At 40.4% G+C, this 20931-nt stretch overlaps 1 protein-coding gene across 3 annotated transcripts in view; it reads right to left on the reverse strand.

Annotated features, from left to right (window-relative positions):
- Window positions 1–1564: 1564 nt before the first annotated feature.
- Window positions 1565–20931, reverse strand: part of TAFA1 (TAFA chemokine like family member 1) — a 526286-nt gene continuing 506919 nt past the window's right edge. For all 3 annotated transcript variants that reach the window (XM_061618676.1, XM_061618675.1, XM_061618677.1), the window contains 2 exons: window positions 8108–8232; window positions 1565–2404 (listed from right to left, as the gene is read on the reverse strand). In XM_061618676.1, the coding sequence (XP_061474660.1) occupies window positions 2387–2404; window positions 8108–8232 (143 nt within the window). In that variant the 3' untranslated portion in view covers window positions 1565–2386. The remainder of the gene's footprint in view (window positions 2405–8107; window positions 8233–20931) is intronic.

A 20931-nucleotide genomic window follows, 5' to 3' on the forward strand; every position in this document is an offset into this window, starting at 1 on the left:
GTCAGAGGGACGTTCTTCAAGTAGATCACATAAACCCCCCATGCCAAGTAGTTAGGTATATCAGTTCTCAAGCACACTCTAGCAGTTCTCATGGTAACATCAGAAAGGCTTGTAGGATTTTGGTGGTTAGAATCAAGCAGCCTACCCACTCGAGAATTTCTGACACTTCCTTTTCAGAAGCTAGTCCCACAAAACCACCCAGAGTATTATTTAAACTCACCCCCCCGCTCCAATTGGCATGAGAATTCTTTGTTAAAAAAATTAAAAGGGGGAGGGGAGAATCCCAATGGGGAAACATAGTGCATGCACAATAGTGGCATTTTTCCTTTTAAAAGGCCGAATGTCAAATACTCAGTTTGCTCTTTTGCACTCCTTTACCTTTAAAGAGACGTTCTGTGGGGAGGTCTGAGGGGCCAGTTTCAGGGCCCAATTCAAAATGCTAATTTTGGCAATGACTTAGAGCCCAAGTATCTTAAAGACTGCCTCCTTCCCTACAGAACCTCTCAGGTGTTAAGATCCGAAGGGGGCCCTCTTGGTAGTTCCAACCCCCTTGGAGGCACAGGGGATGGTGGCCCAGGAAATGGCTTTCGCTGTGGCAGCTCCCAAAATGTGGATCTCCTTCTCCATAGGGGTGCATCAGTCAGCCTCATTATATAATGTCCGTCATTTGCTGAAGCTTCACCTCTTTTTCCTGGCCTTTGGCAGTTAAGAATTGTGTGATTTTTGTAGGATCCCCTCTATTGTTTGATGTACATTATTTGGTTTGTTTGAAATTGTTTTATTGGATTTTAATGTTACATGGTTGGACCCCACCCTGAAACCTTAATGGTGAAGGATGTGTAAGAGACCTCTTAAATAAGTAAAGGAAGCTTTTTACAAAAATTCTGCTCCAGCTCAGGTCTCTCTAGTTGCAGTACACAAGCAGGTATACTGTGCCCAGGGACAGTTACATGTGTATTGAATAGGTCAGTCCTGCCCACCTGATAAGAGTGTTCTTCCTACTGCTCCTTTGGCTATAAGATGTTGAAGTCTCAATTCTGATCAAACTATCCTCATGTGCATTGGTGACCAGACTTGACTACTCAAGTTGATGAAAATACTATATGCTCAGGAACCTGAGTAGTTGACATCAAGGTGTCATGTAGGTATGGAAAGCAATCCCACCCATATTTCAGATTAAATAATTGCTGTTAGAAGAAAAAGTGACAACTGATGAAAGTTTTTAAAATGCACTGTTTTTTGCTAAGGTACTCTTGAAAAGGAAAGACGTGTTAACTCTGTGAATCTTGTATGCATCCCATGCCCAAAAACACTTATTAAGTTTCTCCATCATGGCTCCATTCTGACATGGCCTACACCCTAGATTTGGGTTTGGTTTTTTTACGGCTATTGCTGTCACTATGACTGAAAGACTGTCCTAATCAAATACAATGAAACAGCCCCCATGAGTGGTTGAGCAAACAACACAAGCCATTGAAGTTAGCAATCAAGTTTTCTTTTGTTTTTACTAGGATTGTCTATGCCAGCTATACAAAGTCTGTAGACAATTATCTGTACAGTGCTTCTTTAATAAGGTGGCTTCAAGTCTACCCAAAGTCTGCCAAATAAATTTCTGAATGTAGAACTGTGTTCCCCTCGCAAAAAAGGCAAGAGTCATCTTTCTCTTCTTTGTGGGACAGCTATGGCCCTGAAAAGACATCCTTGGAAGAAGGTAGAAGTGGTATTACATATCAATTAAGTATAAAGTATGGTTAATGGAAGCAAAGCCAGCATGCTATTGTTGCACGAGGAGAAAAAGAAAAAAAGGACTCCAGAACACAGGAAAATGGAACAATGTAATTCCCTTGAACGTCCAGTTGAAATAATGGTAACCGTAATAGAAAAAGAAGCAACATTCCAGTTCTTTTGTCAGTAGTCATTCTTGTTTTAAATTCTCTTCCCACAGTCTCCTTGACCTCCAAAACTTCCTTGCTATTTTTTTAAAAAAAGTTACAAAGCAATTTCAGCAAAATGTAGGTCAGTTTTCAAAGAGTCAGGCTCTTCCCCCCCCAAATATCTCATATATTTATATATTTTAAAGATACAAAGAAAAATTGTACATCCACACTCATAGGACTGTCATTCACATTCCAAAATCTTAAAACTTGCTTCTCAAGAACTCCTTCCTTCCTTCTGTTCTCTGTTGTCAAATCTGGTGCCTTGTTTTCCTAGGGCATTTGACTCCACACAAGTAAAGCCACTGTAGTCTCCTCTTGTACAGAGTTAAAGTGCAAATAAAAAACATCCCATTGGGCTTGTAAAAGCTGGAGATGGTTTAAAGTTTGAAGATTTTTGTCCTCTATCTGTTATGGGATCCCTTCACTGGCTGCTGTAGGAAGATTTTTTGTTAAGTTCTCGGATGAATCTGTAACAACAAAATGCAGAAGATGGAATTATACTCTGTCCCTTGAGAAACATCTTGATCCTCCAGTTTAGCAGATGGAAGCTGTCCTCAATTGCTGCATAGCTAGGAGAAGAGTAGGGAAGAGTGTGCATTGGCAAGTACACAGGAGTTACTACCCTGAGATATAATAACCATTTCAAAGCTTTAGAAATTATGCTCATCCTTTTTCTTCATAAGCAACAACAAGAAAATCTTAAATAACAAGCTTTTCCTACCTTATAGGACCTTCCTAGAACCATTCAAGAATGGTGCCAGACACCATAGATATACCAAATCACCAGTGCCCCATGGTCTATAGTGGGGTAGTCAATGTACTGCCCTCCAGATTTTATTGGACTACAAGTCCCAGCAGCCCCAGCCAGCATGGCCAATGATCAGGGATGATGTGAACTGTAATCCAAATAATATCTGGAGGGCACCACATTGGTTATCCCTGGTTTATAGAGAACTTTATAAATAATCAAGCATATATAATTTCTTAAGGCAAAAGACATGGATAATACCTCCTTTTTGCCCTCTCCAGCACTGGTGTACTGATGGGAGAAAGCCACAGAGATTTCTGCAGCTTCAAGGAAGAAGCTGTACCTGAAGATCCCTCTCTGTCCATCCATAGATCTCCCCCTCCCCATGGACTCCTATGGCCTCTAGGACACCCTCCCAGCAGCCACAGGATTTCACTCTTAATTACTGAAAAACCGTGTTAATATTTAAGATGGTAGAATCAAGCATGCAGACATAAAAACAATTCTGTTCGGGCCTACTCAAAGGTAAGCCTCAATGAGTTAAAAGGACTTAACTCTCAAGGAAAGGTACACAGGACTGCAGATTCTGGGGGAAAGCATGAAAAAGAACTCTTAAGAATCCAAAGGTGACATTCTAAGTCTGGTGGGAGTGATGTGAACATTTTTTCTTGGCCCACAAATACCCCAGAATTAGACATGAGCAGATCTTCCCATTACAGGGATGGACAATTGCTGGACTACTATTCCCATGATCCCTGACCATTGGTAATGTTGGCTGGGGTTGATGGGATTGCAGTCCAACAACATCTGAAGGGCCACAAGTTCCCCATCCTTGCCCTATTCCATTATTATTCTGTGAACACACTCAAGTCTGCGTTGCAGTTTAGGAGAATTTCTAAGGTGTGAGGAAAAAATCAGAAAAGTAGAAGTTGTGATCATCCCCCTCTTGGGATACACTGAATGCGTGAATTGAAGCCACATCTACCACACACTTTAAGACGTCCACTGAGGAGTCTCTATTTTCTAAGTTATGCTGGATATAGAATTGTCAACTTGGCTCTGATTTAGTCCCCCATCCCTGATGGATGGCATGGAGTGTAGGTGAACAGGACATAACAGCTGCAGAGAGTTTGCTAGGCTGGTGAACGGTGGAAAGTACATGAATGGGAGGCAGAGAAAGATGTCTTTCATCTCAGCTCCTTACTTCTAAGCATAAAGGCTTGAACTTTGACACTGGACTCTTGTAGTACATCTTGTTCTCATGAAAAGTTGGTGAAGTGATTTTTTTTATTGATTCAGCTTTTGATGGAAAGAATGAGCTCCAAAAGGTGTTCTTTTGTCAAAAGAAATAAAATAGGTCAACAAGTGACTCAAGAGCTTGTGTTCTAGATGGGACTTTTAAGAATGATGTCCTGATATTTTCCATTTCATTCTGACACGTGCCATTTTGCATAATAAAGGTGAGGTTTAGTGGGAGGCAGGGAAGACAACCTGCTTTGGGCACAGAATGTACAAGGATACAACTAGGTGTCAAGCATCACCCAGAAAGTTAACAGTTACTTACAGTGCAATCTTTTGCATGCTTACTCAGAAGTAAGTTCCACTATGTTCAATAGACATACTTCTAGGAAAGTGTGTATAGGATTGCACTGTTAATGTTTTTATTTTTATTTATTTATTTTATTTTATTTATTTATGGAGGCTATGTTATGCCTCCATACTCAGAGATGGTATGCTTCTAAATATCAGTTATTGGAAAATGCAAGAGGAGAGGGTGCCCTTTGCACTAAGGTCCTGCATGTGGGCTTCCCATGGGCAACTGGTTGGCCAGTGTGAGAACAGGATGCTGGACTAGATGGTCCATTGGCCTGATCCAGCAGGCTGTTCTTATGTTCTCATGTTCTTAAGGGTGTTTGCAAGGTGGGAGGAGAAAAGCCTGATATGAAATGCTTGTTTAAAGGCTTAGTTAGGGCAGTGGAGTAGTATCACTGTAGCTTCCCATGGGGCCCAGTAGAACACAGCAAATCACATCCAGTTACTGAATATTGCCATATATGTATGTGTGGAGAAAAAATACTGGTTGCTGCTGTTCAGAGACTTATGTCTTCTAAGCCTCCGAACAGTAGCAACCAGTATTTTTAAAAAAATTAAAGCACTGAGCTGGAGCAATATCTAAGTAGTGAGAATATCAGTAGGAATCTCTTTAAAGACCCACGTCCATTCTTAAATCACAGCTCCCATGTGGGGTGTGTCTAGCTGGGATTTGGTCCTGGATGCAGAAATGATTAGTTACGGCACTGTCATTTGGCACTCCAGAAGAAGAGGGTATGATGCGGGTGCAGTTACCTAGCAGTGACAAATACACATCTCCCTTTTTAATCAGATATCCTCTCCCAAATGGAGACAAAGGAGGCCATTTGGTTACTGTCTGTTAGGAGTAACGACCAAAGAGCAGCAATAACACCACCACCTGCACAGATGGATATGGGCTTACTACTGAATAGACATGCATAGGATTGCACTCCCTCCCCTTGTTCATGGGAACAATACTATTCCATTTTGTAGTGTCATCCCTATAGGGCAGTTCTGTGGGGAATAGGAATGTTTATTTATTTATTATTTGAGTTACATTCTGCCCTTCCTCCCAGCAGAAGCCCAGGGCAGCATGTTGTTGGGCTGCTGACTGCAGATCCATCTCCACTTGAAGCAACAGAAAAATGTTTTTGTTAAAGAAGAAAAAATGGGGAAAGCCCTCTGCTGCCTTCTCTTATTAAGAGGAAAATTAATGGATGCCCAATATGTGGGGATAGTATGCTTAGATGTGTTGCAGCAGAAGAAAATTGTCTCAAGCAGATTTTATAGCATAATTTTCCCCCCTTGATAAGATCCATCGATATCTCTCTGTCTCTCTCTCTGGTGTTTTTCCTCTATAGCTGTAATTAATTCTCTCTTTTTGTGGGAGTCCCTGAAGGGCTGCTACAAATATCTGATTTGTCCATTGTATGAGCTGATGGAGAACAATTTGTTAGCGCTTTGGACTCATTTCGGAAAGGCAGGGGGAAAAGATTTAAAGCAAACAAGTGTGCCTAACACAGCTTGCCTGCACAATCTGGCATTATGATTATTTTCTCCTAATGAAATAAAAACAATATTCAAATCCTGATTTGTGTGCTGTGACAACTCTTGGGCCTCTTTAATGTCCAGCTCCAGGTTTTGTAAAAGCTTTGAAATTTCACCAAAACCAAACTCTATGCCTGCATCCTGAGTAGACGCCAATGATGTCTTAAGGAACAGTTGCTAAGCTCATCCCACCAATTTACCTTCTTGAGTTGTAATATTTTCTGTAACATTTTCAAGTAACAAAGCAAAATGTTACTAGAATTTACATCAGAAGGTGCCCCAACAATCTGATTAAAATAGATCCTGTAGGGAAATGATAGGGAAAAAATACAGGATAGACTGGGGGAGTTATTTCATTTTTGAACATTCACGTTCATGAACATCTCATTGATATGAAATATAATAATCCATACGGAGTAGATTGAGCCATATATCTGAATACTAATAAAGCTTTTAAGTGCCTAACAATTTCTAGACACCAAATATTAAATTGCAGCTGCTATATAAAATACTATGTAAAGCAGAAAAGATGCAAAACTAATCAATGGAACCCTACATATGTACTTCCAAGAGCAAAATACAATGCATTGCAGTGTGAAAATATTGAGAAACTACATGGGAGAGGTATGTTGCCTTCTTGCTGTAATCCTGCACAAAGATACACCGTATGGGGATTCTTACTTTCAGGAACAGGGTGGTCCAGTTGCTGGCACTGCCTGCATGGACCTCTGCCTTGAACAGGTGATCTGCTCTGTGGGGAAATGGGGAATTGGCCACACTAGTCAAATGCAGTATGGTCCAAACTATGGCACCAATGGGAGACTTTCTCTCATTGTTAATAGCAGGTGTGATGGTGGTGGTGGTAGTGGTAGATCTGATGAGGATCGCGATGGGGACAAAAGGTTAAAACTACCTACTCCATGCCATAGTCCAGATCTGGCTTCAACCCACAGAAGCTATATGTTAAAAAAAAAACCAGGACAAGGACAAGTTACATGACAAATAGCTGTTGATCTTATCTATTTTTAAAATACAATCTCCAAAAATAGATAAACTCAACAGATTTCTGCTGTTTTTAATGGTGCAGATAGAAAATGTGGAGATATAGAAAAGTGTTTTTTTCCTCTCATAACACTAGAACTCGTGGACATCCAATGGAACTGAATGTTGGAAGATTCAGGGTAGACAAAGGAAAGCACTTCTGCACCCAGTGCATAGTTAAACTGTGGAATTCACTTCCACAAGATGTAGTTATGGCCACCAACATGGATGGTGTTAAAAGAGATTTAGGCAAACTCATGGAGGCTAAGACCATCAGTGGCTACTAGCCCTAATGGATATGTGCTACCTCCACTGCTGGAGACAGTATGTTTCTGAATGCTGGGAATCACAGGTGGGGACAGCTGTTGCACTCATGTCCTTGTGGGCTTCCCAAAGGCATGAGGCTGGTTACTGTGAGAACAAGATGCTGAACAGGCTAATGGCTTGATTCAGCGGGCTTTTCATATGTTCTTATGAATATTTTATACTATTATGTAAACCTCTGTGAGATATTTTTGTTTAAGTGGTATATAAGTGGTAAATTAATCTCTTTAGGCCTTTAGGCTATTGATAAGAGCAGAGCAAACTGAACTTAAGGTTAGAAATATGCAAAACTTGAGAGAAGGTGAAATTGTCAGATTCATGACTACATATACTCATAACTTTCTCCAGTCTGGGTCTTCCCCTTCTCTTTCCCAAAGTGATACAAATCAGGTTACTTTGGATCATACCCCAAACATGTGCATTTGGCCAGTTCCATGATATGTGGCATAGATGTTCCACAAATCATTATCAGTCCAAGCCCTGACTATGTAAGGCACAGCTGGAGAAGCTAGAGCAGGGAATGCCACATAATACAAAGGCGTGTATCTGTGTATTTCTGAACACATGGCAGGAACTCTCGTTTCCCTCTAAATATTACTGTGGCCAAATGAAGCATTTCACTGTCTGATACTGCAGTGGTTTAATGACTGCGTTAACATCTGATGATAAGAAATACAGTAAGTGTAATCTTTAACAGTCAGAACTGGTCCTGCTGACAGGTTGCTATTTATTCCTTTCGGAGGAAAGTGACATGGTGATTCAGTACAACTTAGCTGCCTTGCAGAGTTCAGCTAAGGTTTCACCTCTGAGTCATCCAGTCAATAGGTTACTGAGCAAGGAAGCAGCATGCTAGCTTTTTCCAGAGACTTGAAAATGGAAGGCATCAGGAGGGGGGAAACCGAAAGAGGCAAAAAGGGGAAAGAAGAAAAGAACTTACTCTGGTGGTCTTGACTTTATTGCCAGTTGCACACATCCACCCTGAATTGTCAGGTAACGTCTTGCACTCTTCACCCTCTAGGCAGGGCTCCATCTCGCACCACCATTTCCCAATGACTATTGAGGCTAAGAGAGAGAGAGAGAACAAGTAAACATTTGTGAACTGATCTTTTGTTCCAATTCACTTTGCTCTGTTGAGATGCAGAAGCCTCATCCAAATCGCACCAGAGAGTTTGCATCTTAGATTACTCCAGGTGATGTTATATATGATATCTGTTTGATACGATGTAATATATCTGAGGTGGGAAACCTTTTTTCAGCCCAAACGCTGAACTTTCCGAGGGCTGCATCCCAGTGGTGGGTGGGACCAGAGAGAAAAGTGGGTGGAGCCACAGATGTGACTTTTATCTTTGTCCAATAGGCTACATTTACTGAGAGATCTGTGTGCATATCTCCATGCACATCTCTCTCCATCCTCCAGTCTGGCAAACAAGATGCATTATCATAGGCCACATCTGCAACATTCATTTAAAGCAGTATTATACCACTTTAAACAATCATGGCTCCCCTGCAAACAATCCTGGGAACTGTAGTTTGTTGTAAATGCTGAGATTTGTGAGAAGACCTGCATTCCCTTCACAAAGCTGCAATTTCCACAGTGGTTTAACAATCAGGGAACTCTGGGAATTGTAGCTCTGAGCACTGTAGTTTTCTTAGGATTCTTTGGGGGAAGCCATGACTGTTTAAAGTCAAGGGGCCTTAGTTGTTCTATTTTATTGTATATTTTTTACTCCTAGGAAGAGACGCTTGTGGGATTTTTTGTCTCAGGTGCCAAAATGACTAGGAGGAATGCATTATTTATTTATTTATTTATTTATTTATCATCATCATCATCATATAAACTGCCTTTCATGTAAATTTTAAGATGATTTAGAATCATACAATGAAAACAATACAAAGACCCCCAGTAACAACTGGTTTAATAACAATACAAATTATTATTATTTTATTAATTTATGTATTGCCTTTTGCAATTTTGCTCTTCTGCCTCAGGCAGCAAAATGTCTTGGGCTGGCCCTAGCCTCTCCCATAATGAGCCTTTGCTACCTCTGCTATTTGGGCTGGTCACCGCTCTCTGTGCCTTTGTGTTGCAAAGGAAGGAGAGCTGTGGCACAGGGCTGTGCCTCTACTGAAACTGTCCCAAGTCTCTGGAAGTGAGTTGTCATGGAGGAATTCTCTGCCTGCCTGCCTGCCACTTTTTTGTTCCATAAAAATCAAATTTACCTTCTGATTTCTAAGTATTTTATGTTGTTGTCACTTTTTCTCCAGTTGATATGAATTAAATTGCTATTTTTATTAGATGTGTCTAAATGAGCCAGCTCAAGATCTGGAGGTGCAGAATCCATCCATCCATCCATCCATCCATCCATCCATCCATCCATCCATCCATCCATCCATCCATCCATCCATCCATCCATCCATCTATCTATCTATCTATCTATCTATCTATCTATCTATCTATCTATCTATCTATCTATCTATCTATCTATCTATCTATCTATCTATCTATCTATCTATCCATCTATCCATCTATCCATCTATCCATCTATCTATCTATCGGCTTGCTTAGGAGATAGTATTATGCCTTGCACCAATATAAGGTTTGTTTAAGTCCCATGCATTGAACCCATCCATAAGTAAAATATAGACGTACCCATCACATTAATTTATTTGTTATGATGTAACTTTTTGTCTCCAAGGCCATATAAAATTCCTTGTATTGCCATACACATTCTAAATCATTTGGAATGGACATTCTGCAGTATTGACGCCACAAGAGAAACTGCCTCTTCCCCAGTGTCATTTCAGTTTTACTGCATATTTTTGTCACCAGTTTTCCATTGAGGTACATTAAAAATGGATGACTGCCAAGAGGGTTAGCCTGCAGTAACACTGTATTTTTTTTATTGCTACCAAACTATTGCCTCATCTTATGAACGCTCCTTTAGCTCTCTAGCCCAACTTTCATATACTTTCACAGCCTTCTAAGGTAAGCAGAACTAGAGATGTGAACACCCTGGAAGAAAACACAGAAAAATGGGGGGGGGGAGTTCCCCCCATTTTTTTGTTTTTTTTTCCAGAAAAATTGAACAACAAAAACCCAAGGAAAAACTTTGTTTCTAATTTTTTCCCTCCCCCCCCCCCCGAGTCTTCAGATCTCTAAGCAGGACACAACATTGGAGTATGGATATATTTTTGCCACACTGAAATACCTTTCATGTATCCAAAACCAGATCAGGAGATCATTCTTCAAAATTCAAGTTTGTTTCTGTAGCAAAGATGCCAACACCTACTTTTGAACAGCACAGATTAACGTTGTCATTGTGCATGGTAAGCCTAACAACAACACGTTAGGACGGGGGGAGGGTGAACCTTATCTGTTCCAGTTCAGTATTCAGTCTACTAAGGCAGACACTTCTTGGCAGCTAGCAACCAAATGAAGGAATCCTTGGGAAGGGTTGTAGCTCTGTGGCAAAGCATTTGCAGAAGATAGCAAGTTCAGTCCCTGGAATCTCTAGGCAGGGCTGGAAAAGACCCGTCTGAAACCCTGGAGAGCTGCTGCCAGTCAGTGTAGACAATATTGAGCTCAACGGACCAGTGGCCTAACTCAGTTTTTGTTATTTCTTTAATTAACAAACTTATAACCCTCTTCATGAACCCATCAAGATAAAAATAGAATAAAACACAAAAATGCAAGCTCTCAGAATAATAAAATCATTTCAACAAACTCCCCTGCCCACAAACATAATGTTCTTTGAAGTAGGTGAGAAAAACTTGTCACAGCCCCTATTTAATGAGAGGAGGAAGTTTGTCGTGATGCAGAGTTCAAAGGCTTGAACAGCTGCACCAGGGCAAAATGCTATTAACAGCAGAGGACAGAGAAAGTTATTGTTACATAGTCCCTCACACAGTGAGAAGTTCAAGGGACACTCAGTGCTAGTAGGCTTAGCTTCGTTTAGATGAGGGAGCCCTGGAGGCTGAAAAGTGTCTTGGCAATATTTGCTTTGTTGAGGAAGCTGTAAGAGGCTGCCTTATTCCGAGTCAGACCCTTGGTCCATCTAGCTCAGTATTGTCTACACTGACTGGCAGCACATCTTCAGGGTTTCAGAGAGAGCTCTTTTCCAGCCCTGCCTAGAGATGCCAGGGATTGAACTTCTCCCCTCAAATATATAAGGAGAGTAGACGTGAAAGCAAATGGGCACTCCTAGGAGGGATATAATTAGGGTTGCCATATTGCCCGGATAGCTGGGTTTTACCCGGATTCTATGCATGCCACCCAGCGCCCGGCTAGCCCCTTACGTGGCCCGGATTCTCAGCTTTAATTTAAAAAAAGAATTAAGTTTCTAGGTGGTCCGGTTCTTGAGATATACATAAAAACGTCAGCCACCCCCCTCAACTGTTAAATCTTTCTTTAAACAGTACTGTACTATAGCACTTTGTAGCTTTAACCCCGCCCGTTCAGGATTGCAGCCAACCAGGGATTGTGTTTCAGTTTCATTGACCTGAGGCAGTGTCTAGAAAACAAAATGGTGGTTTCACACACACACACACCCCGTTTATCTGAAAATCTCATAAATTGGGTAAGTATATACATTTCAGTTTCTTCTCCTCTCGTGTGCAGGAGTCAGAGCTTGGGCAGTGTTTTGAAAACCTTCCCAATACTTGCTTTTTGTAAAAGCAATGCTAATCCCATATGCCCAAAGTAAATCCCATTGAATTCAATAGGACGTACTTTGAGTAGACATGGTTATGAATGTGCTGAAAATCAATGGGACTTTGGAGTGAATGTAAAAAAGAATTATGTTTGTGTTCTAACTCTTTCTGTCTCCAGTCCAATTTTAAAGCAAGTAGGCAGGGCTTACTTAGGTATTACAGTTTTTATTCTGTAGGAAAGTAATACTGATTTTTTTAAAAGTAATACTGATTTTTTTTAAAGTAATACTGATTTTTCTGCAATGACCAACTGGTTTGACAATAAACTATTATATGGGCTGTATGTATTTATACATCTGCTGTGTGTGCATGTGTGTGTATGGAGTCTTTCCAACACCCCTGTGAGGTAGGGTTGGAAACCAATGCAGCTCACAACAAGAAATAAAGCCATTTAAAATCCAATGACCATAAAACAAGTATAAACAGTTGCAAAACAGCGTAAAGTGGCATGATTCGGAATTTTGGGTTGTGTGAATGAAGTTGCTTATCACTTGAGGTTGCAGTTCTGTCCCTGTTTGAGTAAGCCCCACTGAATACGCTGGGACTTGCTTCTGAATAAATAAATTTAGGATTGCACTATAAATATCTTTACAGTTTGTGTAAATAATAAATATATTTGATAGTCATGCTTATATACATATTTCTTCATTTATCATATTTTTGGTTTTTGGTTGGGAATCCTGACTGGTTGTGAGATGCTTAGTTTTCTGCCTTACTCATAGGAATCTTGTGGTTGGTATGGTATTACATTTAGGAAAGTGTTACTGCCTTCTGTGTTTTTTTTTCCTATTTGCATTTCACTTATCTTTAACCTCACTCCGTTACAGCCATAGAAGCAACAGCAGCATATGCAAGATAATTAACTCCCATTAGTGATAAGAACAAGAATTTATAATTATTATTTCAATTAAAACAAGAGGCTTATCAATACTTTGAAGAGGACCAGATATTTATTTTCTTTCTGAGCCCAGGACTGGGTCTTTCATGATGCCCGGTGTGTGTGGGGGAGCAGGAGAGTAGTCGATAAGATGGACATCCTGGCATTGGTAATCTAATTAGCAAGGTATGTGTGGGGTTGTTGCACACCTCCAGGCCCAGTTTCATTTTGAGTATGGAGGTGGAACCTGCGTAGATGTGGTTGAGAAATTTTGAGTTAAGCAAAGCTCTGCTTTTATAAAACCTAAGAAACATACAGATACTTTGAATGTCTGAGTGCCTGCACCAGTGGAATACTGGAGGAACTTGTAAAACTTGCTGCAACAATATTTAGAACTGAGCATGTGGTGTGAAAGACTCCTTTTCCTAACATTTTGGCTTGTTTTTCTCCACCCACCACATCTCTGAAATATATTGTATATGTTATGGTTAACCGTGCTGCTGCCCTGACTTACTTTATGTTTGTTGCTATTTTGTGTTTTTATTATGTTTTTATATTGATTGTGTATTTTTATTGTTTTTATTATATTTGTAAGCTGTGCTGAGCTCTGTTTTTAACAGCAAAAGGGCAGGATATAAATTCTCTTAATCAATCAATAAATACTCCATAGTGTTGGAAACTAGAGTCTAGGCATTTAAGGCTGAAAATGTTGCTTTAAAAAAAAAGATTTCTCACATCTTTCCCCAGTTTTTGGTGGTAATTCCTAGGCACAAAAACAAAACAACTGGACAATCAAAATATTAATAGGCAAATATTTGCATAATATGCAAATAATATGCAAATAATTTGCATAATATGCAAATTAACCTGCCCGGATTTGTGGAACTGGAATATGGCAACCCTAGATATAATCCCTCAAAGAGCAATTTGACTGACCTCCCAGATAGAAAATCTTGGCACAGCCTCTCTGTATTCTCAGAATTATCCCTCCCCCACCTCTCTCACACACACAAACCTACCTATCTCCTCTTCTTTACTTGAGGGGGTCACAGGTATAGGGCCTGGGAGACCAGAGTTTGAATCGGTCTCCAGTCATGAAGCTCAAAGGGTGACCATGGGCTAGTCACTGTCTCTCAGCCTAACCTACCTCACAAGGTTGTTGTGAGAATAAAATGGGGAAGGGAACTATTTATGCCACCTTGAGCTCCTTGGTAGAAAGGGGGACAATAAAACTGTACGAATATATGACATATTTCTTAATAGTTCTTAATTCTGAACAATTACAAGACCAAGCCATTGGTTTCCACTGATGAAATATCAACTTGGAATCATATATTGTTGGCTGACTATGGGTGGAATTTTAATAGTGGTTTAATGTTTTAATATATATTTTATTATTGTATTTGTTTACATTTTGTGAACCACTCTGGTTATTACTTACATGAAGGGAGACATCTAAATATTTAAAGATGAGTAAATAAATAAATAAAAATTAAGAAATATATCATGTAGAGGTATAACACAGAGAGATTCCAAACAATTACGAAACGATCTCCAAGCTATTAGTTTCCACTGATGAAACACCAGCTTGGAATAATGTATATTGTTAGCTAACCGTGGGTGGAATTCTAATAGTGGTTTAATGTTTTAATATGCATTTTATATTATTGTATTTGTCTCTATTTTGTAAACCACGCTGGTTTTACTCAGATGAAGAGAGACATCTAAGTAGTTTTAAATGAATAAATAAAGAACTCACCATCCTGGACTGTCAACCATCAGTCTGCCTAATAATACCCTAGGGCAGTGGCTCCCAAAACCTTTTCCTTGTGGACCACTTGGAAATTGCTGAGGGTGTTGGTGGACCACTTAATATCTATTTTGCCCTGTTTTAGCAATTGTAATATACTGTGCTAGCTGCTGTAAAAAAAATTATTGTATTTTTACAGACATGCCATGGATGAATGAAGCTCGTGGACCACTGGTGGTCTGTGGACCACCCTTTGGGAACCCCATCCTAGGGAAAAGAACTCCTTAATGTATTTGAATACATCATGAACAGAAAAGCAGAAGATCTACTATTAAGTGGTACACTTCAAAGATTCAAGGGGATATTTCATGACTTTGGAGTGAGCGAAGACAACTCTCTGCGGTGCTTTCTTCTTTTTTATGCCAGCTGTCCCTGAATATAACCAAATACAGTTATTGCTGACCTTGATTGAAAGAGCAAATAAATACTCAATCACCTCATCAAATGCCCAGCTGGCATGTAACCTTTTAGCATAAACACTCACTTGTGGTAGACAAAGGATGCTGTTGTAAATGCAAGCATATCACCACAGAGGAGGGATTTAATGGAAAGCTCAGCAATGCCACCAATTACTTCCACAAATTAGCTTGGACTGGTAAATGTCAACTGTACCAATAGGGATAAAACCAACGTAAGCCTTCTAGATACAATACAATCTGGGTCTACTTATCTTCTAGCAGCCTAATTCTATGCTTCAGGATTCTGTCTCTGAGATGCATGGGGTTAGATGCTTGGTACGATGCATGGGGTCATGCTTGTAGCTGATCTCGAGTCTTGCCTGAGTGCTGATGCAATGATTCTCTTTAGGGCTTCTGTGCCAATACTTCTCCTGCCCTAGGCTACCATGTGGCATATTAGAGTGTCAGGCATAAGAACATAAGACAAGCCCTGCTGGAACAGGTCAAAACTCCAGCTGGTCCAGCAACCTGTTCTCACAGCAGCCCACCAAATGCCTATGCAAAGGCCACAAAGAGGACCTGAGTACAACAGCACATTCCCCACTTGTTATTCCTAGCAACTGGTATTCAATAATGGATGCAGTAAACAACCATTGTGGCTAGGAGGCATTGATCCTCCATGAATTTGTCTATTTTAAAGTCATCCAGGTGAGTGGCTATCACTATGTCTTTTGGGAGCAAATTCCATAGTTTTAACTAGGCACTTTGTGAAGAAGTACTGTCTTATGTCTGTCCTAAATCTCTATTTGGATGGCCCCAGGTTCAAGCATTATGAGAGAGTGAGAAAAAACGTCAACAAAATCTTACAAAACCTATAGTCCTGAACTCAGAAACACTTGTTTAACAACCCTCTAAGTTTAACAGTGTTTTCCTTTTGGAAACCAAAGGGCCCTTTTCTCTGTTCAGTGCCAATCTCCTCCCTCCCTCCCCTCTTCCCCCTCCACTCCCCTTTCTCCTTACCCCTACCTCTCCCCCTCCCCCTCCTGTCCCCTTTCCCCTCTTCCCCATCCTTGCCCCTCCCCCAGGTCAATTTCACCTATCCTAAGCATGATTGCACAGGAGTAAATCCCACTGAACCCAATAAGCATGCAAATGATCAAATCTGCCCTCCCTTCTCCTGCCTCCTATCCCCTCCCTTCTGACCCTCCTCTCCCCCTTTCCCCTCCCTTCCCCCCTCCCCCTCTCCTGTCCCCTGCCCATCCTTCCCTCCCCATCCTCCCCGCCTCCTTCCCTCCCCATGCAAGCCCTCCCTCCTCCTCCTCCTCCTCCCTTGTGGTCAGTTTCACCTATCCTAAGCATGATTGCAGGGAAGTAAATCCCATTGAATTCGATAAGCATGCAAATGATCAATCCATTCTCAGCAAACTTGCACAGGAGCCCATTTCTTACCCCCTCCGATTAAAAAGCAGAGAAATTCACTACCAGGCAAAAAACTCTTGCAGTTTAAGAATGTGTCTATAACCAACAAATATTTCCATCAAACTTTACAAAGCAGGGAAATTGGGCAGCTATAGTGAATGTACCAGGGGAGCAGGAGACCTGACCTCTTTGACATATTGTCCTGCCCTACAAATTTGTGAAAATGCAAACATAATTTGGGTTGGCCTTTCACAGTCCACTCCACTTCCTATGTAGCTTGGAAGAATTTGGTAATATGTGCCTCTGAGCATATGGCGAGTGGTGGCAACACCTGAATCAGGACTACATTTCCAAAGATGGAGAATTACATTTTTGTATGTTTGTTGGTGCTCTTACTTTGCTTCTTTCCTGTGTTACTACCGTTTCTATGGAGAATCTAATCTGGAAAAATTTACATTTCACTCCTTATTCATCCCAGAAATCTGTGTCAAATTTAATTTTATTAATTTTAAAGCCATTTTATTGGTCAGTGTCATATGATGGTGAAGACAGCCTTTTGTGTTTCAAACTGGAGGTTCTATTTCTATTTTGGGTGCATTAATTGCTGAATCTGAAACTGCAGCTTTGATGTAAAATTAGACTGATTGATTATTTATTTATTATTAAATTTATATCCTGCTTACTGAAGACCTTCCTCTTTCAACAAGCCTTTTAAGTGGAGACCTTAACCCAATCTGCATCTGTGATGAAATTGCTTTTTAAAATGTTTTTAAAGCTTTTTTTTTTAAAGTTTTTAAAGATATATTGTTTTAATATGTTTTTAAGGATGTTTTGTTGTAATATATTTGAAAGTTTGTTTTTATGATATTTTAGAGCATTTTCAGTGCTTTTGTTTGCCGCCTGCGCTCCTACTGGGAGGAAGGACAGGATATAAATCTAATAAATAAATAAATAAATAATGAGGAGTCCCTGTGAGCAGAACTCTGCTCAAAAGACACTCCTAGTTGAAGTGACAAAGGTGATTTATACAGATTCCCCCCCTTTAGCCTCCTGTGCCCCATGAAAAGATATTCTGGGGAGGTTGGGGGGTCCTTCAGAACAATAGGAGAGGAAGTTTATGGGTCTGTAGGTAGAAGGAGCAAAAATCACATGTCTCCTCTCCAGTGAAAATGTCCTCTGGATCTCACTTTCCTTTCTGCAAGGTGCAACTCTGGATCCAACCCACTCAAAACAATAAAATATCAGGGTTGAAATAAACTACTGATTTTGGGATTCATATTGACTTCAGCAGTCAAATGTTTCATATAAACCCTCTAAAATTAGTAACATTTACACTGTAATATACCTCCCAATCAACAAACTGTTCCCTTTTCTAGATGTTTGCAATCCCCTAAAAGTCAGATATAGTGCTGTGCTGTGCAATCCTATGCAAGCTTACTTGGAAATAAGTCCTACTGCTATCAGTGGGGTTTACTACCATTAAAATGTGCACAGGACTGCAGCTAAACTAAATGTAATACTAATTATGTCACTGCAACTACTGTGAATCTTTATTTTTGCATTGAAACTTGTGTGTGTTGAGGATCAGGATGAAGGCTTTAGTGCATGGGGCAGAGGATTAACCCTTTCTGCCTCCACATGGTTGGGCTGAAAATCCTCCCTCTCAAAACTGCTTCTGGTCTCAGGAGGGAGGCTTCTATTGGCACCAATGGGGTTAACAGCAGCATGGGGTTGGGTGTTGGTTGGGGAATGATTGATCTCCTTCCCATGCACTGTGCTCCAGATCCTGCTTATATCCACTCCTGCTATTAGCTAGTAAGAAAAAATTCACACTAGTTGCAGTGACACATTTAGTTTCATGTGTAGCTTGGCTCTGAGATTCAGTTTCTTGAAAACCTTTAAGCAGTTTGAGTTCAAGGATGTCATTGTGATTTGCTCTTTGCTTTAGGCATGGGAGAACCTGTGGCTTTCCATATGTTGCTGAACTACAACTCCCATCACTTTGGACAGTGGTCAGGGATGATGGGATTTGTAATTTAGCAACATCTGGAGGGCCACAGGTTCCACATCCCTGCTTTACATGATTGGTGCAGAAGTCTTCTTCAGGCATTGCTATAATCCACAGTTTCCATCTTTCTCTAAGAATACATCTTCCTGAAAATGACTTAACTTTCAAGGCCAGCCCTACCATTAAACAGAATGAGCTATCCATCTCAGGTGGTGGATACTGCGGGGTGGGGAATGGTGGCAAGATGTTGGACAGAGGTGTGTGTGCCTTATGGCCTGTACAATGCCCTCTAAGCCAGATTGCAGCCCTCAGGTGTGGTGGAAGATGCTGTTCAATCACCAGTGCTGAAGTAAGATTCACCCGGCAGTCTGGTCAGTTTGGAATGGGCTGGGGGATCATCTTGTCCTTTGCCTCAGGCAGCAAAATATCTTGGGCTGGCCCTGTGAACTATCATGGCTTTTCTCCAAGGAACTTTAGGAGTTGGAGTTTTCTGTTGATGCTGGAAATCTTTAACAAATAAAACAAAAATTCCCAGCATTCCTTCTGTTGGAGAAACTACAATGCGTCAACCATTTTGGCTTGGTTTTCTAGTGCATTATGCTCTCTTCATGAAATACAGCAAGAATTTCTAAAACCTTTTCTGAATTTTCAGTAATAAAGAGCTTGAGGAATATTCTTCTGCTGACCAGTAGACAGTCTGCTGTCTTGTCCCATGGATCAACAGACCAAATACTTGAATCTGACCTATTTTTATTTCTTTCTGTAGCTATTAAGAAGCTGTAGTAAATGCTAGAAGAGAGTTGACTGGCAAAACCAGTATGACGTTTTCTACAGTAATGGAAAAAGTTGTAGCATTTAGTGCAAGGCATTCCATTTTAATCTCATTCCTACTAGAGAAGATTGAAATAAATAAAATTTAAATAGAGAACACATTTTAGATGGTAACAGTGAAAAGGACTTTGTCTGCCTAATGAAAAGCTATCAATTTTCTCTTCTTCATTTAATAAATTGTGAGTCATTTTCTAAATGGATCAGATTAAAGGAAAATTCAAACCACCAGTGAGACACTATCACAACTGATGGAGACTTTATACAAGGAAAAGAGCACAGAGGTGGGTAACGTCTTTTGGAAGGCAGGTTCAAATCTATCAAAAAAACTGATAGAAAGTAGCAGAGGAATGCCTGTAACCAAGGGCTCACCTATTCCTTTAAAAACAAGGTTTGAGAGAATTGAATGAGACATACAGCTTCTCTTATTTTTTATTACAATGCCATGGGGTGCAAGAGTGTGAATTGCTGTCTTGGGAACTTGGACATTTTAGAAAGAGGAAGCAAAGACTAGAATGAAAGAATACAGCAGCCAAATTATTCTGCATTTCGTAGATGGAAGATATAATTTACTCTGGGAGCCGTAAAGCAAGAGTCTGATAACATAAAAGAATAAAAAGTAGAAAATAAAGGGTTTGGGGCTGAGAAAAGTTGTTTTAAAGGATCAAGAGATCTTACCAACGGGGGACTCCCCAACTTCTCTCATTTAATTTAACCTGATTCCACTTGGGAAGCATCAATTCAGTACTCATGTACTTTGCAAAATGTGATAACAGATTGCTGAGGATAATAGCGAGAAAATGGCTTCCCACTCTTTGTGTATAAAATATAGTTATGCTGTCATAAACAAGAACAGTCTGGCAAAGAGTGGACTGCTGTGAGAACCATTAATAATAATATTAAATACATTTTTTAAAAAATTAACTCTTACTGTAATGGTTGCCATGTTACTTCTCCCCTAAAGGGGATCTCAATTGTTTCTTATTGTACCTTTGACTTGACAAATTACATTGATGGAGAAACAAGCCTTTAAAAGAAAACCTGAAAGTGAACATTCAAGGTAAACCATTGTCAGTGTGCTCAGTTACCCAGAGTGTAGTGCCCTTTACAACAAAAATGCAGTAATGCTTGCTTATGTTAGTTAGATTGTTGATAGCTTTTCATACTGGAAAATATGTCCTCTGAAACTCAAAAGCCTACCACCTTATTTATTCCTTTGAAAGAATAGACCATACATGTTGTGGTCATTGCATGGAAACCAGTGGGGGAAAGCCTCTGTGTGACGACCTGGCACAGCAGTAACATATAGCACTGTGTTCTAGGAGCCCTAACTCTGCATGATGTGGGGATGATTCACACCTGCACAAGCCTAATAGCATGACTCACTGCATGAATCACCACCATCACGGTTTGTGTTTTGACTACAAGTTCCCAAAGCCCAGGGCTGGCCAAGACATTTTGTAGCCTGAGGCACAGGACAAGATGGTGTCCCCTGCAGATTCCATGTGCAGACACTGATTGGACTAGCAGCTGAATCTTATTTCAGCATTGGCAATGGGACAGCATTCTCTAGTGCACCTGAGGGCAATAGACTAGTTTGAGGGGTGCATGTCAGGCCTATGGCACATATAGCTCTGAAATCCAACAGAGGGGAATTGCCAGCAGGCTCAGGATGAACGGCTAGGGAGATGGGTGCCACTGGGGGCAGGCA

This window comes from Rhineura floridana, chromosome 3, assembly GCF_030035675.1.
Source record: "Rhineura floridana isolate rRhiFlo1 chromosome 3, rRhiFlo1.hap2, whole genome shotgun sequence".
NCBI classification, from domain to species: domain Eukaryota; kingdom Metazoa; phylum Chordata; class Lepidosauria; order Squamata; family Rhineuridae; genus Rhineura; species Rhineura floridana.